The sequence below is a fragment of the Papio anubis genome, chromosome 20 (genome assembly GCF_008728515.1).
Source record: "Papio anubis isolate 15944 chromosome 20, Panubis1.0, whole genome shotgun sequence".
In the NCBI taxonomy this organism is placed as follows: domain Eukaryota; kingdom Metazoa; phylum Chordata; class Mammalia; order Primates; family Cercopithecidae; genus Papio; species Papio anubis.
This window is the reverse complement of record NC_044995.1, coordinates 45,778,674-45,795,610: the sequence shown is the minus strand read 5'-3', so window position 1 is coordinate 45,795,610 and position 16,937 is coordinate 45,778,674. Positions and strand designations below refer to the sequence as shown.

General features: G+C 55.1%; 1 protein-coding gene across 1 annotated transcript; it reads right to left on the bottom strand.

The window, feature by feature from the left end:
• Positions 1–85: 85 nt before the first annotated feature.
• On the bottom strand, positions 86–7,666 carry DUS3L (dihydrouridine synthase 3 like). Its single transcript, XM_031660085.1, is given in 12 exon segments — positions 86–225; positions 332–460; positions 556–744; positions 1,439–1,514; positions 1,711–1,975; positions 2,832–2,956; positions 3,286–3,382; positions 3,384–3,437; positions 4,530–4,571; positions 5,387–5,911; positions 6,221–6,509; positions 7,192–7,666. Coding segments are annotated over 12 exon segments (1,962 nt in total). The 5' UTR covers positions 7,290–7,666; the 3' UTR covers positions 86–152.
• Between the last annotated feature and the right edge of the window lie 9,271 nt (positions 7,667–16,937).

Below are 16,937 nucleotides of genomic sequence, written 5' to 3'. Positions count from 1 at the left end.
CTTGGGGCAGGGCCCATGGAGGCGGTCAAGAGGTTTGGGGAAGATGGGGGCCAAGGAGGGGCTGCTTCAGGGTCACAGAAAGGCCTGGATTTTAAAAGAATAAAATTTATTGTACTCTCCTCGCCCCACGGTGCCCCTGGGAAAGCCTGAGGCTACTTATATGCGTTAGCCTTGTGCTTCGGCAAGAAGACGAAGTTGGGGGGCACTGGTCCAAGGAGCATCTCACTGTGGGAGGGCAGGTGGAAAGCAAGGTCAGGCCCAGGGCCTGCAAAGCACCCTCCATGACCCAGGGCCCCGACTCCAGCCCTGCACCTCCAGCCCACCCAGGCACCTGATGCGGATCCAGTCGGCGGCCTTCTGGCTGGCCATCAGCGTCTCCAGGTAGTCGCGGCCCAGGTAGTAGGGCGGCCGCTCGTTGATCCTCTGTGGGAGCCGTTCCAGCAGCCCCACGGGCACGTACCTGCAGGTAGGTGGGCAGGCAGCAGAACAGGCTTGAGTCAGCCCTAGCCAGCCGCGGCCCATGCGCCGCCCACCCCAGCCAGCCCCGGTGCCCACCGGCACAGGAAGGACAGCCACTCAAGCAGGAAGCGTCGGGTCTTCTCCACACCCTGCGTGTCCGAGCCCCAGTGCTCCAAGCCGTAGTTGGTAAAGTCCCGCAGGATGTCCAGGCGCTCGGACGACGAGATGTCCCAGTGCCGCTGCTCCTTGATCTCCGTGAACAGCCACGGCTTGAGCAGGGCGCCACTGTGGGACGGGCGATGATCAGTGGGCTCAGACACCAGCCTGCCTGGGATCGTGTGGCCCCTGCTTCCATGGCCTGGCCTGAGCCGGAGCCCAGACCACGAAACCTACTAAGCCTAGTAAGCCTCCCGGCTGTGTGCACACAACCTTCAAAGCCCAGGACTTTCTTTTCTTCTTTTCTTTTTTTTTTAGACAGAGTCTGGCTCTGTTGCCCAGGCTGGAGTGCAGTGATAAGATCTCGGCTCACTGTACAACCTCCATCTCCCAGATTTAAGCAATTCTGCCTCAATCTCCCTAGTAGTTGGGATTACAGGCGTGCACTACCACACCTGGCTAATTTTTGTATTTTTAGTAGAGATGGGGTTTCACCACGTTGGCCAGGCTGGTCTTGAACTTCTGACCTCAAATGATCGGCCTGCCTTGGCTTCCCAAAGTGCTGGGATTACAGGGGTGAGCCAGCACACCTGGCCAAAGCCCAGGACTTTCAACCCACCATAATCAGATCCCATGGCAGCAGCAATTTTCAGTCCTCTCTGCCGCAACACAGCTGCAGCTCCTAACATCGCTCTCTGCCCCTCCCAACTTGGGACCAACAGCCCGCCACAGAGCAGGGGTGGGTGACGGCGTGTCGGGTTTGGGGCACTGCTGCTGTGCATTAAGCTGGAGCTGTATCTCTGTAACATCTCTGGGCACTCACCGGGCAATCATGATCCCGGCAACACCAGTCTGCATGGCGCGGTTGGCATCCTCAAATGACAAGATGTCCCCATTTCCTGAGAAGACAGAGGTTGGGGTCTCAGGGAGACACGGGCAGGTGGGACCCTGGGGGTCTCCCCACCAGCCCTTCAGTTTTGGCTGACCCAGTGGCTCCCATCAGGGTGGTAGGAGGGGGTCCCAGGTGGGAAGGTGAACAGCCCAGAGTGACCGAGGGTGGCAGGGGAGAGGGAGGTGGCTTCCCGGAGCACCCACCGAACAGGGGCATGGGGCTGGCGGCCTCCACGCACTCCTCGATGTACTGCCAGTCGGCTAGCTTGGTGTAGCGCTGCTCCCGAGAGCGGCCGTGGAGCTGGGGGAGAAGCCGCCACGCAGGGTAGGAGGCAGAGAGTGAGACGCAGAGAGAAAGAGACCGAGAGAGCCAGGCTGAGAGGGACAGAGAGAGACAGAGGCGGAGACAGAGGGAGGTGCAGAGGTGAAGAGGGAGGGATGGGAGGAGAGGAGCCGCTAGGGAAGGGACCTGGCCCACCCCCGACCCTGATGCCCGAGAGGGCCCCAAGACCCACCAGGTGTGATTCCAGTGCCACACACCCCAGTCCCCCAGAGTCTGGCAGCAGGCTGTGCCAGGTTCACATCACTTCCTCCTGGACCTTCAAAGGGATCCCATTCAGCGCATAATCCATGAAGCAGACGGTGGATGGCGATCTGAACGCAGAAGGTCAGGACCAACAAGCGTGGATAAGTGGCAGTGACGGCGGATATGGCGGATTAAGCGGGATTTAAGAGTCCATGGGATGGCGGACGGCGTGATATGTGACGGCATTGATCCGGATAAGCGGTGATGATAATGAACGCATATGATGCGGCGGATGACTGCGGGATGCTTTACAGAGACGGCGATGCGATGACTCATGATATGGCGGATCTGCGATGGTAATGGAGATGGAGGGTGATGGAGGTGGATGGAGGAATGGATGGATGGATGGATGGAGGGTGGCCGGAATGGGAGATGGTGGGAGGCATGGGAGGTGGTGGGAGGTGGTGGAGGTGGTGGAGATGGTGGAGGTGTGGTGGAGTTTGGGGGGGAAAGAAAATGGGAGCTTAATGGGATGGAAGGGCACGGAAATGCAGGCATGGAATGGACTATGGAATGGTGGAGTGGCTCATGGCATAAAGAGGTAGGTAGTGGATCTGGCACAGTGACTTTGCACTTAAAAATGGGGAGAGCCTTTAATAGAGAGATAAATAACAAGAGAAAGGGGGTTCTAGGGGCTGGCATGAATGGAATGGACTTAACCACCTACTACATCACCGGGCCGGGCTCCAGAGGCCCCTGCCCAGATGGGGAAACCAAGGCACACGTCCGGGGCCACTACCTTCTTGTACACGAGGTCGATGGGGCAGCCGACGTCGATGTCCACAAAGTCCACCTCCACGGTGCGGGCAAGGTTCTGCCAGCAGCCTCGGGCGACTTGGTCATGAAAAAGTTTGTGGGAAGGCTCTCCAACTGTGGTGGTAGGTAGGCAGGGCAGCGGCAGAACGGGGGGTGAGGGGAGAGTCTCATCTGTCCCCACTTGGCTGTTCCCTTCCCACTGGGGGGCTCCTTACCAGCGCGCAGCCTCCCTCCCCTGGAAGCAGCTGTCTGTCTGTAAGCCACTGGTCCCCGGCCACGGTCATCGGTCCCCAGAGGTGGATCAGGGAACCACCCCCATTCCCCCATTCCACAGCTGAGGCCAGGGGGTCGAGGAGGCAACCAGGGCAGACCTGGAACCTGGCTCTGAGACAGCGCAGCCGAGGGCCCCTCCGCTCTCCCTCCCTCATGGTAGTGACTCCGACCAAAGATGTCTCGTGACTCGGTGGCTTTGAGCAGGGCCCACTCGGACATCTGGCCCTGCAGCAGGTTGGTGCAGACGGCCATCTCTCCGTCATGTCACGTCCGCCCCGAAGCGCTTGCAGATCCGTCGGAAGGGCAGGTTCCCACACTGAGGAGGGAGCAGGAGACACATATGCTCATGCACACACGCACACACACACACCACACACCAAACACACACAGACACACAGACACACGCACACATGCATACACACACAGACCCCCCCCACACGCACTATGCACACAGACACACATACACACACACACATACATACACACACGCATACACACACACTATGCACACACACACACAGACACACGCATACAAACACACACACAATGCACACACACAGACATACACATACACATGCATACATACACACATACTGCACACACACACAGACACACACATACACACACAAACATACACACACAATGCACACAAACACATACACATGCATACATACAAACACACACACTATGCACACAGACACACACATACAAACACACACACACATACACACACACTATGCACACACACAGACACACATACACACGCATACATACAAACACACACCATACACACACACTATGCACACAGACACACACACGCATACACATGCATACAAACACACATACACACACACACTATGCACACACACACACACACACGCATACATACAAATACACATACACACTATGCACACACAGACACACATACACACGCATACATACAAACACACACACATACACACACACACTGCACACAGACACACACACACACACGGCATACATACAAACACACATGCACACACACTATGCACAGACACACACATACACACACATACATACAAACAACACACAGACACTATGCACACAGACACACACACTATGCCACACACACAGACACACACATACACACGCATACATACAAACACATGCATACACACACACTATGCACTGACACACACATACGCATACATACAAACACACACATACACATGCATACATACACACACATGCATACACACACACACACCACACTACGCACACAGACACACACACAGACACACACACAGCCGGATCCTGAATATGCGCCCCAGCCCTACAATCCAGCAGGTGCGGAGACACTGAGCCCCAGCTGAAATGGTTACTACTAAGCCACCCTGCCACCCCAGCAGCCACCTGACCCAGGTCCTACCGTGGTGAGGGGGGCCAGGTAAAGTTTGCCACGGATGTCCAGCTAGAGGGAAAAAAAATACAAGTGAAGCTTGGGCCTCCACCCCAGCTGCTGAGGCCCTGGACCTCCCTTCTCCCCACAGTCTAGGACACACTTGGCCCTGGCCCCAATGGCCTGCCTCCTTTTCTGGGCCTCTGCATGTGCCAATCAATCCCTTGATCAGGAATGTTCTTTTCCTCATTGTCTCCTCCACTGGAAAGCTTCTACTTAACCATCCAAACCCAGCTGCAATGCCCCCTCCTCCAGGAAGCCTTCCATATTGTCCCCTGCTGCCCAACCGTGACCCTGTGGGACTGAGAGTGTGCCCAGCTTTTTTTTTTTTCCCCCCAGATGCAGTCTTGCTCTGTCGCCCAGGCTGGAGTGCAGTGGCACAATCTTGGCTCAATGCAACATCCGCCTCCTGGGTTCAAGCGATTCTCCTGCTTCAGCCTCCTGAGTAGCTTGAATTACAGGCTCCCGCCACTATGCCCGGCTAATTTTTGTATTTTTAGTAGAGACAAGGTTTCACCATGATGGCTAGGCTGGTCTTGAACTCCCGATCTCAAATAATCTGCCTGCCTCAGCCTCCCAAAGTGTTGGGATTACAAGCGTGAGCCACCGCGCCCGGCCCTGTCCAGCTCTTTCTGTCACCACCAGAGTGGGACCTCCTGAAGGCTGGGCCCAGGACAGAGCACAGAGAGGGAGACTCAGCTGGGAGCTCCTTCAAGGCACAGCCTCTGACTCCCAGGGAGCTAGAACAGGAACGTGGTCACAGCTGGTGCCTAATAGATGCACACCTGATGGACAGGTCTGCTACTGACATTGCTCTCAACACGTACCCGCTTCTTCTCACAGGGCCGCAGCCTGACCACGTCTTCATCCGTCAGGGGCCCGCAGGTCCGCACGGGGCTGCTAGGAGGGGTGCTAGTGCCCAGCCCTGTGGGGACCTGCTGGGCGCCACAGTTGTCCTGCCTGGGAGCACCCTCGGCTGCCGTGCCCTCGGGTACAGCAGCAGCAGGTGTGGAGCCCGGCGGCTGGCCCTGGCTGAACCGGCGCAGGGCCTGCTCAGCTCGCTCGAAGCGGACCTCGCGCTTCCGTAGCTGCTGCTGCAGGGCTTTGTCCAGGCCGTTGCGCACGGGTGGGGGCTGGGCCCCGCGGGCCGCCAACTCCTCCTGCACCAGGTTCTGTCCCTCGGGCCCCAAATGGGCCCCAGCGAAGCGGCAGGTCACGCCGTAGGGGCACCGGCCGAAGGTCTGGAAGAGCACACAGCGGGGGCCCAGGTCGGCCGGCTTAGTCTCCAGGTAGCGCCGCACGTCGTGCAGGAAGCGGCAGCGATCGCCGAAGAAACACTTAGCAGCCGACTCCTGCGGGGAAACAGGGAAGGAGTGAGGGAGGACAGGGAGACCCCGGGGCAGCCCAGCAGTCAGGGATTCAAACTCTAGGTCACCCCTCCTGGCTCTGTGTCCCTGAGCAAGTCAGGCACCTCACTGTGCCTCTGCCTCTCCATTGGTACAATAAGAACAATGACAAGCCCCACAATATATCCGGAGGAGGATGAAGACGGAATGGCATCAGAGCAAGCTCACTGCTCACTGCTGAAGGCCCAGGAGCTTTCTAACAATTCCCCACCGCCAGGAAACACCCGGCAGGGATGCTCACGTGGCCGCACTCGCCTGGATCAGGGAGGGGCACAGCCTGTTCTTGTCGTAGTGTGTGGGCTTCACATGAGGCCGGCCCTTGTTTTGTCCCCGGGCCCTCTTCTGAGTCTGCGGCTGCTCCCTGGGCTCTGCTGCCTCCTCCGTCTGCCCGTCCTCCGTCTGTCCATCCTCCAGTCGGATCCGCTTAGCCTCAGGCTCAGCCAGGTCATTGCCAGCTGAGTCTCCTACCTCGGTTTCCCGGCAAGGCGTCTCCTGCCCTTTGGCTTCCAGGAATTGGTGAAACTGCTCCTTGGTGGTGAGGTATCTGCCGACAGACAGGGAAAGGAAAACCCTCTAAACGTAGAGTCAATAAACACTAGCGAAGGGAGGCTAGAAACACTTGCCGGTGCTTAAATCCTTCTGCTGATGGGGAGCTCACTACTTAAGAACTAGCCAGCTCCCAGCCTGGGAGCCCCTCAGGGCCTCAAAAAAGATCTATTTCGTCCCTGGGTCCTCACTGTCCAAAGTGTTGCGCGAAACTATTATCAGGTTCAGTCAAGAACGTCCCTGCGCATGTTAGGCTAAGAAAAACTACAATTCCCAGCATGCCTTGAAGCGGAGTCTAAGCCGCCACATTTCCCTGCACGCCTTTCGGCCCTTCAAACACCGCAAGCCCCAGCACGCCCCACGGCACTCCAAACCGGCGGGGCACATGCGCCGTATGTCCATATGCAGGGACTACAGTCCCCAGTATGCACCGCGGGCCTGGCCTCAAATCCCACCTGCCCTAGCATGCACGTGGTGTCCTTCGCGCATGTGACGGTCCCCAACGTGCACGATCTCAGATACCTCCGCTGACCACACTGCAGGCGGAAGAACGGCCCGGAATGAAGAACCGATGGCTTCTCGCCCTTAGCCGCTGCCTAATTTCCCGGCATGCACAGCTTGGGCCACGCTATGGGTGCCGGAAAGGGCCCTTGAACTTCCCTCCTGCCCCGGCGACTCACTGAGGCTTAATGGGCGCCACTCCCCGTTCCAACGCTCCGGCTCCTGAGTCGCCGCCACCACCGTTCTCTAGAGGGGCCTCCGCCGTTCCCTCCGCCATCGGCACCCCTCACGCCCGTTCCGGAGTGTGGCGGGAAGGCCTTCCGGGTCACGCGTGTCTTCCCTGCTTTGCTGGGGAAGTGCGCATGCTCATGTCGTTCCAATGACGCCATTGCGCGCCCGTGACGCAACGCGGGGGCGGGGTGCCTGTACATGGGTGGAGCCTCAGATCCTATATAAACTAGAGCCTGGCCGCTTGCAAACTGAATTGCAATCAGCTTCTGGACTCGCGGAGCGTACTTGTTAGGGTGTTGTGGGGGTTTTGTCTTTATTCTGTTTGAAACGGTCTCGTTCTGTCGCCCAGGCTGGAGTGCAGTGGTACGATCACGACTCACTGCAGCCTCTTCCTGGGCTCAAGCGATCCTCCCACTTCAGCCTCCCGAGTAGCTGCGTCTACAGACATGCACCAATAGGCCTGGCTAATTTTTAAATTTTCTGTAGAGACGACGTTTCACCAGGTTGCCCAGGCTCATCTCGAACTCTTGGGCTCAAGCGATTCTCCCACTTTGGCCTCCCAAGCATTGGGATTACAGGCGTGAGCCATGGTTCCCAGCCCCTACTAGGGTTTTTAAAAATGTAAATTAGGGGTCGGGCACGGTGGCTCACACCTGTAATCCCAGCACTTTGGGAGGCCGAGGCGGGCGAATCACCTGAGGTCAGGAGTTTGAGACCAGCCTAGACAACGTGGTGAAACCCCATCTCTACTAAAAATATAAAAAATTATCTGGGCGTGGTGGCACATGCCTGTCATCCCAGCTACTTGGGAGGCTGAGGCAGGAAAATCGCTTGAACCAGGGAGGTGGAGGTTGCAGTGAGCTGAAATCACACCATTGCACTCCAGCTTGAGTGACAGAGCGAGACTCTGCCTCCAAATAAATAAATAAAGCCGGATGCGGTGGCTCACGCCTGTAATCCCAGCAATTTGGGAGGCGGAGGAAGGCAGATCACCTGAGGTCAGGAGTTCGAGACCAGCCTGGACAACATGGCAAAACCCCATCTCTACTAAAAATACAAAAATTAGCCAGGCGTGGTAGTGGGCGCCTGTAATCCCAGCTACTCAGGAGGCTGAGGCAGGAGAATTGCTTGAACCCGGGAGGAGGAGGTTACGGTGAGCCAAGATCGGGCCACTTCACTCCAGCCTGGGCGACAAAGCAAGACTCCATCTCAAAAAAACAAGAACAAAAAAAAGTAAATTACACTACTTTTATGCAGGACATTAGTTTCAACAAATAATTAGTTGAGCGTCTGTATGCCAGATGCTGTGGTAGATGCTGGGGGTGTGGTAGTAAACAAAACGGAGAAATCATTGCTTTTCAGAGCTCACTTGGGAGTCGGAAACACAGACAAAAAACATAATACTCCTCGGAATTTGGGGGATTGGTTCCAAGACCGCTCATACCAAAATCCGCGTATACTCAAGTTCCCCAGTCGCCCAACGGAATCCCTGTATAGGAAAAATTCGCCCTTTGTATCCGCAGGTTTCCCATCCCGCCTCCGCATTTGGTAGGGGTTAAAGAACCCGCGGATACGGATGGCCAACTGTATTTCATTTTTTTAAAGACTACTTATAAGTGGTTGGATGCAGTTCAAACCCGAGTTGTTCGAGAGTCAACTGTACATAAGTAAATTAAACCGTAAAAGAGGAGGTAATAAAGCAGTAAGGTGGATTTGGAATTCTACCCTTGGCTGTTGGGTTGTTTTTTTTTTTTTTTGTAAGAGGAAGTCTCGGCTCTGTCGCACAGCTCCGCCTCCCGGGTTCACGCCATTCTCCTGCCTCAGCCTCCCAAGTAGGTGGGACTACAGGCGCCCGCCCCCACGCCCGGCTAATTTTTTTGTATTTTTAGTAGAGACGGGGTTTCACCGTGTTAGCCAGGATGTTCTTGAGCTCCTGACCTCGTGATCCGCCCGCCTCGGTCTCCCAAAGTGCTGGGATTACAGGCATGAGCCACTGTGCCCGGCCTTTCTTTTTTTTTTTTTGTAAGAGGAAGTCTGGCTCTGTCGCACAGGATGGAGTGCAGTGGCGCGATCTCGGCTGTTTGCAACCTCCACCTTTCCGGTTCAAGCGATTCTCCTGCCTCAGCCTCCCAGGTAGCTGGGATTACAGACACCCACTACCATGCCTGGCTAAGTTTTGTGTTTTTAGTACAGATGGGGTTTCATCATGTTGGGCAGGCTGGTCTTAAACTCCTGGCCTCAAGTGATGCACCTGCCTTGGCCTCCCAAAATGCAGGGATTACAGGCGTGAGTCACTCTCCCCAGCTAAATTTTAATTGTTTTTGAGAGACAGAGTTTATTTATTTAAATTTATTTATTTACTTATTTAAAAAATAGATTTATTTATTTTTTGAGACAGAATCTTGCTCTGTTGCCCAGGCTGGAATACAGTGGTGCAATTATAGGTCACTGCTGCAGTTACAGTTGTTAATAGGCCGGCCAGGGAAGGCTTCCTGGGGAAGGTCATGTTTGAGAGTATTTGGAAGAGCTGCGGGAGAGAGTTGTAGGGATATTAGAGGGAAAGTGTCCCAGGTGGAGGGAACAGCCAGTGCAAAGGCCCTGAGGCAGGAGGAAAAGTCCTGGCATGTTGGAGGAACATTGAGGAGGCCCATGTGGTTGGAGCAGACAGTCCAAGGGGGAGAGAAGGAGGAAGCAGGGAAGGGAGGTGAAAAGGTGAGGGTTTTGCAGGACTCAGTGAGCTTCGAGAAGGACTTGGGCTTTCATCATATGTGAGTGAAATGAGAGCCACAGAAGGCTGTGCGCCAAGGAAAGCTGTATCTACTCAGCATTTGCCGGAGTCCCCACCAAGCCCAATTGTGCCCCCTAAACTCCCTATTCCTGGAGAAGGTTTGGTGTGCACAGGAAATTCAGGGCTCTGGACTCAACCAGGTTTGAATCCCTGCCCCTCCACTTACCAGCTGGAACCATTGGGCATCTCATTTAGCCTTTCTCACACCCCAGACACCTCATCAATAAAATGGGGCAGATAAAAGTATCTCCCTTAGGCCGGGCGTGGTGGCTCACGCCTGTAATCCCAGCACTTTGGGAGGGCAAGGCAGGCGGATCACGAGGTCAAGAGATCAAGACCATCCTGGCCAATATGGTGAAACCCCCTCTCTACTAAAAATACAAAAATTAGCCGGGCTTGGTGGCACACGCCTGTAATCCCAGCTACTTGCGAGGCTGAGGCAGGAGAATCACTTGAACACGGGAGGTGGAACTTGCAGTGAGCCAAGATTGCGCGACTACACTCCAGCCTGGTGACACAGAGAGACTCTGTCTCAAAAAAAAAAAAAAAAAAGATGGGGAAACTGAGGCCCAAAGAGGGAAGGGATTTGCCCGAGGCCACAACTGGCTTGGAACCTGCTTTTCTAAGACCTGGGAGAAAGTGGAGGGGAGAGCGAGCATTTTGTCTTCCATCTCTGGCCTCGGCTGCCCTCTGTAGGACAATCTGGGAACAAAACGGTGGAACCTGGGAATCTAAAACTGGAAAAGGCCGGGCACCTTGGCTTAATGCTGTAATCCTAGCCCTCTGGAGACAGGAGGATCGCTTGAGGCCAGGCGTTCCGGACCAGCAGCCTTGGCCACTTAGAGAGGAGACCTCTTCTCTGGAAAAAAATTGAAAAACTAGCTGGGCATCGTGGCACACATCTGTGGATCCATCTACTCGGGAGGCTGAGGCAGGAGGATTGCTTGAGACTGGGAGGTCGATGCTGCAGTGAGCTATGATCGTGCCACTGCACTCCAGCCTGGTCAACAGAGTGAGACCCCATCTCTAAAAATAAATAAATGGCTAGGTGCGGTGGCTCATGTAGTCCCAGTACTTAGGGAAACCGAGGCGGTTGAGTCATTTGAGGCCAGAAGTTCAAGACCAGCCTGGGCAACATGTTGAAACCCTGTCTCTACTAAAACTACACAAAAATTAGCCAGGTATGGTGGTGGGTGCCTGTAATCCCAGCTACTGGAGTGGCTGAGGCATGAGAATCACTTGAACCCCAGAGGCGGAGGTTGCAGTGAGCTGAGATCGTGCCACTGCACTCCAGCTTGGACAACAAAGTGAGATCCTATCTCAAAAAAAAAAAAGTATATATAAAATAAAAATTAAAAATAAATCAATAAAACCAGAAGAAACCAAAGTAGTCAGGGTGAGACTTTTTTTTTTTTTTTTAGATTAAGTCTCGCTCTTGTCACCCAGGCTGGAGTGCAATGGCGCAATCTCAACTCGCTGCAACCTCTGCCTCCTGGGTTCAAGCCATTCTCCTGCCTCAGCCTCCCGAGTAGCTAGGATTATAGGCACCCACCACCACGCCCAGCTAATTTTTGTATTTTTAGTAGAGACAGGGTTTTGCCATGTTGGCCAGGCTGATCTCGAACTCCTGACCTCAGGCGATCCGCCTACCTTGACCTCCCAAAGTGCTGGGATTACAGATGTGAGTCACCACGCCTGACTGGGGTGAGACTTCTTGTCTATCTGGGCTTGTCCACCATCCAGGGATGGGTACTCCTCCCTCCAGGGGTGCCCATCCATTCCCCTCTGAGGTTCTCCCACTTTTCTTTCTCATCATGTCACCACTCCCCCAGATAGCTTTGAAGAGACAATTGTCAGATGGAAGAAACTGAGGCCCACAAAAGGCAACCTCAGGAACGTGGCCTCCTTTCTCTGGGCCTCAGCCTTGAAGAAGAGATCTCCCAGGGCTGCCTGGCTGTGCCCTGTGATAACTCCACCTCCTCAGTGTAAGGCAATCCCAGAAGGCTTCCTGTAGGAGGAGGGCTGTGGATTGGCCATTGCCAAGTATGATATTAATATGAATAAAATAACATCAACTGTTTACTATTATATATTATCATTTATTATTATTATTATATTGTTGTCATTATTTTTGAGACAGAGTCTCACTCTGTCACCTAGGCTGGTGTGCAGGGTCTCGACCGCTCACTGCAACCTCTCTGCCTGCCTGGTCGCTAATTCTCCTGCCTCAGCCTCCCTAATAGCTGAGACTACAGGCACGCGAAGCTGCACCATGCTTGGCTAATTTTGTATTTTAGGTGAGACAGGAGTTTCACCATGCTGGCCAGGCTTGTCCCCAACTCCTGACCTCGTGATCTGCCCGGCCGCCTCCCCAGCTGGGATTACAGGCGCGGAGCTCACCGCGCCTGGCCATTATTATATTATTATAGTGGTATAATATTGTTTACCAGTAGCTGAACAATTATTGAACACTTTGTGTACTAGGCCCCGTTCTAAGCCTTCTTTTTCTTCTTCTTCTTTTTTTTTTTCTTCAGAGACAGGGCCCCGGCTGGAGTGCAGTGGCAGGATCATAGCTCACTGCAGCTTCGATCTCGTAGGGTTAAGTGATCTTCCTGTCTTAGCCTCCCAAGTAACTCGGACTACAGGCTCATGCCACCTTGCTTGGCTAAATTTTCTATATTTCCTATAGATGAGATCTTGCTGTGTTGCCCGGGGTGGTCTTGAACTTCTGGCCTCATGCAATCAAGCAGAAAGAGTTGGAGGCTGGAGCCAGGCACGGTGGTTCATGCCTGTCATCCCAGCACTTTGGGAGGTCAAGGTGAGCAGATCATGAGGTCAGGAGTTCGAGACCAGCCTGGCCAACATGGCAAAACCCTGTCTCTACTAAAAATACAAAAATTAGCTGGGCGTGGTGGTGGGTGCCTATAATCCTAGCTACTCGGGAGGCTGAGGCAGGAGAATGGCTTGAACCCAGGAGGCAGAGGTTGCAGCGAGTTGAGATTGCGCCATTGCACTCCAGCCTGGGTGACAGAGCAAGACTCCCTCTCAAAAAAAAAAAAAAGGGTTGGAGGCTGGGTGTGGTGGCTCAACCTGTCATCCAGCACTTTGGGAGGCCAAGGCGGGCAGATCACGAGATCAGGAGTTCGAGACCAGCCTGGCCAACATAGTGAAACCCTGTCCCTACTAAAAATACAAAAATTAGCCAGGCATGTTGGTGAGCACCTGTAGTCCTAGCCACTTGGGAGGCTGAGGCAGGAGAATCGCTAGAACCTGGGAGGCAGAGGTTGTGGTGAGCCAAGATCATGCCACTGCCCTCCAGCCTGGGCAACAGAGCAAGACTCCATCTCAAAGACACACACACACACACACACACACACACACACGACCAAAATTAGCCGAGCATGGTGGCACACCCCTGTAATCCCAGCTGCTTGGGAGGCTGAGGCATGAGGATCGCTTGAACCTGGGAGGTGGAGGCCGCAGTGAGCTGAGATCGGGCCACTGCACTCCAGTCTGAATGACAGAGATAGACTCTGTCTCAAAAAAAAACACCTCCCTGACTGTCGCCTGCTCAGAGTGGGTTCAGTGCCCACTTTGGGCTCTGCGGCTTTCTTTCTTTCTTTTTTTTTTAGACAGAGTCTCACTCTGTTGCCCAGGCTGGAGTGCGGTGGTGCAGTCTCAGCTCACTGCAACCTCTGCCGACTGGGTTCAAGTGATTCTCCTGTCTCAGCTTCCCTAGTAGCTGGAATTACAGGCATGCGCCACAACACCCAGCTAATTTTTGTATTTTTAGTAGAGACGGGGTTTCACCATGTTGGCCAGGCTGGTCTCGAACTCCTGGCCTTAAGTGATCCACCCGCCTCGGGCTCCCAAAGTGCTGGGATTACAGGCGTGAGCCACCACACCTGGCTTGGGCTCTGCAGCTTTCTGAATGGCCCCGGATCAGGGCCGGGCAGGACTGGGGATGCCTGGCCACGTGCCCGTCTTTCCCACTGGATGATGAGCCCAGAGACTGTGGGAAACGGGCTTAGCTTAGTCACTTTGTGTCCCCAGCGCCCAACACAGGGTCTGGTACACAAGCGGTGTTCCGTGGACACTTGCTGAGTGAATGCGTCTTACCATGACGGGGGAAACTGAGGCACAAAGCGACAGAGCCTGCTTTAGAGAATCCCACCTTCTCTGAGGCTGGGGGAGGGGGCTGAGGGCTTCCCAAAGGCCCTGGCTCAAGCTATTGGTGTCACTGTACAGTGTGTGGGGACATTGAGGAATATGTACCCCAATCCCGGACCAGGCCTGGACCGTCCTTGACTAACCTGGAGAAAGGAGAATGGAGGTCAGTGGTCTTGGGGCCCCTGAGCAGGTAGGGAGACTGAGGCACCCAGGTAGCGGTGGAGTAGGACCTGCGGACTCAACTGGTGGTTTTTTGTTCAGTCACCAGCTGGTTCTTTCTCTCTCTCTCTCTTTTTCTCTCTCTCTCCCCTTTATCCTCCCTCCCTCCCTTCCTTCCTTCCTTTCTTCCTTCCTTCCTTTTACTATTTTTCGAGACGGAGTCTCGCTCTGTCACCCAGGCTGGAGTGCAGTAGCGCGATCTTGGCTCACTGCAACCTCCTCCCAAGTTTAAGCGATTCTCATGCCTCAGCCTTCTAAGTAGCCAGGCTTACAGGTGCCCGCCACCACGCCCAGCTACTTTTTGTAGTTTTAGTAGAGACGATGTTTCACCAAATTGGCCAGGCTGGTCGCAAACTCCTGACCTCAAGTGATCCACCCACCTCGGCCTCCTAAAGTGCTAGGATTACAGGTGTGAGCCACCGTGCCCGGCCACTGTTTCTCTCTTTCTTTTTAGAGACAGGATCTTGTTCTTCCACCCAGGCTGGAGTGCAGTGGCATGATCTCGGCTCAATGCAGTCTCAACTTCCTGGGCTCAAGTAATCCTCCTGCCTCAGCCTCCTGAGTCGCTGGGACCGCAGGCGCCCACCACCATGCCTGGCTAATTTCTGTATTTTTTGTAGAGATAGGGTCTCATCATGCTGTCCTGGCTGGTCTCAGACTCTTGGGTTCAAGCAATCCTCCCACCTCAGTCTCTCAAAGTGCTGGGATTACAGACATGAGCCACTGTGCCCAACCTATTCTTCCTGTTTCTAACTCAGAGAACATTTCTTGTTCTTTCTGTATTTCTTTCTCTGACCTTCTCGAATCGCTCTCGAATTTTTCTCTGCATCTCTGCCTCTCTCTAGCTCCCCCTCCCTCCATGCTCCTCAGTCTCTCCCCCACTCTGTGTTCGCCTCTTGCCCTCTCTGCAGCCCTCTCGCCCAGGCCGGATGGGGGTGGCAGCGGCAGGGCAGGTGCGGCCCCGGGCTCAGTGCCCGACGCTGCCGCGGCTGCCCCGGATTTGTGGCTGCGACTCCTTTATCTGTGGCTGCAGCTGCTCCTTATCTCCTGGCTTCAGGACAGGAGCCCGGGATTAGGGCAGCCCGGGCCAAGGACGCGAGATGGCAAGGCGGGCGGGTGGGTGGGAGGTGGTAGAGAGCGGGGGAGCCGGGTGCGAGCGCGTGTCCCTGAGTGTGTGTGCGTGTGGGAGCCAGACTGCGGTGGATGCGTGACTTGGGGGAGGCCTGTGTGTGCCATTGTGTGTCTGCATGACTGTGTGTCTGTTGTGTTATGAAGGTGCATGAGGGATTGTGTACATACCTTGGTGGCTGTGGCTTGTGTAGGACTCTGTGTGTGTGTGTGTGTGTGTGTGTGTTTATGTGTGTGTGTGTTTATGTGTGTGTGTGTTTATGTGTGTGTGTGTGTTTGTGTGTGGTTGTGCATGAATGTTGGTGCCACTGTGAGTTCTCGAGAAGAGCCGCTCAGCCGCTGCTGTGTACCACACAAGACCGCCCAACCCCAGCCCAGCTCCTTGCTTGCTCCCCAGTCCCCATTCCCCTGCCTTGGCCTCCTTGGTTGGCCTGATGATTTTCCCACCTTGCTGACCTAAGTCCCCCAGGGACTGGACCCTTGACCTGTGGCTGTAAACGGCCCTGTGGGGACAGCTGCTGGCCCTGTTTTTACCATCCTCACCTGGAACCGGCCGGCCCCTTCCTGCCGCCCACAGGCCTTCAGGGTCCCATCCCTGCCTGGTGGGCTCCTCCCCCAGCTGCTGGGGACCTTGCTCCAGGCCAGCCTGACCCCTGCCCAGGAGTGTGTCTCCAGCTCTGTGTCCTGCCTGAGCTGAGGCCTCTGTGTGGGCTCAGCACGGTCTGGGCTGGGGTGAGAGTGACGTTGTTGAATCAGTAGCCCCAAAGCATCGTTTTGGGGGAGTCCTGAGCTGCCCCACTGTCCTGGGTAAGTCCCTTTCCCTCTCCACGGGAGAATGACAGCACCCACCTTCAAGGCTCTGATGACATATTGCGTGCCCAGTGCTGGACACAGAACAAACATGGGAGCCATTTGGCAGATGGGGAAACTGAGGCCCCATGAGCTCAGTCACCAACACAATGGGGGCTGGGGTGGTGCTCAGTGTGCAAGGATGGCCAGTGCTCCAGCCAGGGGACACAGTGGGCATCCAGCCACCTCCACCCCCACAGGACTGGTCCCTGGGGGTCTCGAGATGCAGCCCAAACCCCCAGAACCTGGCCCAACTCCTGGCGCTAAGATGGAAACTTCTGCAGCAGCCAAGTCTGAGTCTTGGCCAGCGGCCCCCGGCCTCCCAGAACCTCTGCCCTGGAGTCTCCACCCGAGAACAGATCACTCCCTTTGGGAGCAGTGGCCTCCCGGGGAGGGCAGGGGGCCAGCCCCCGGGAGGACAGGGGTGGAGCATGGTACAGTCATCCAACCCCACTTTGCAGCTTTTTCCTTACTTGTGACCTTAGGTTAGCGGCTTGACCTCTCTGATCCCTGAGTCTCACAACCACCAAGTGGGCACAG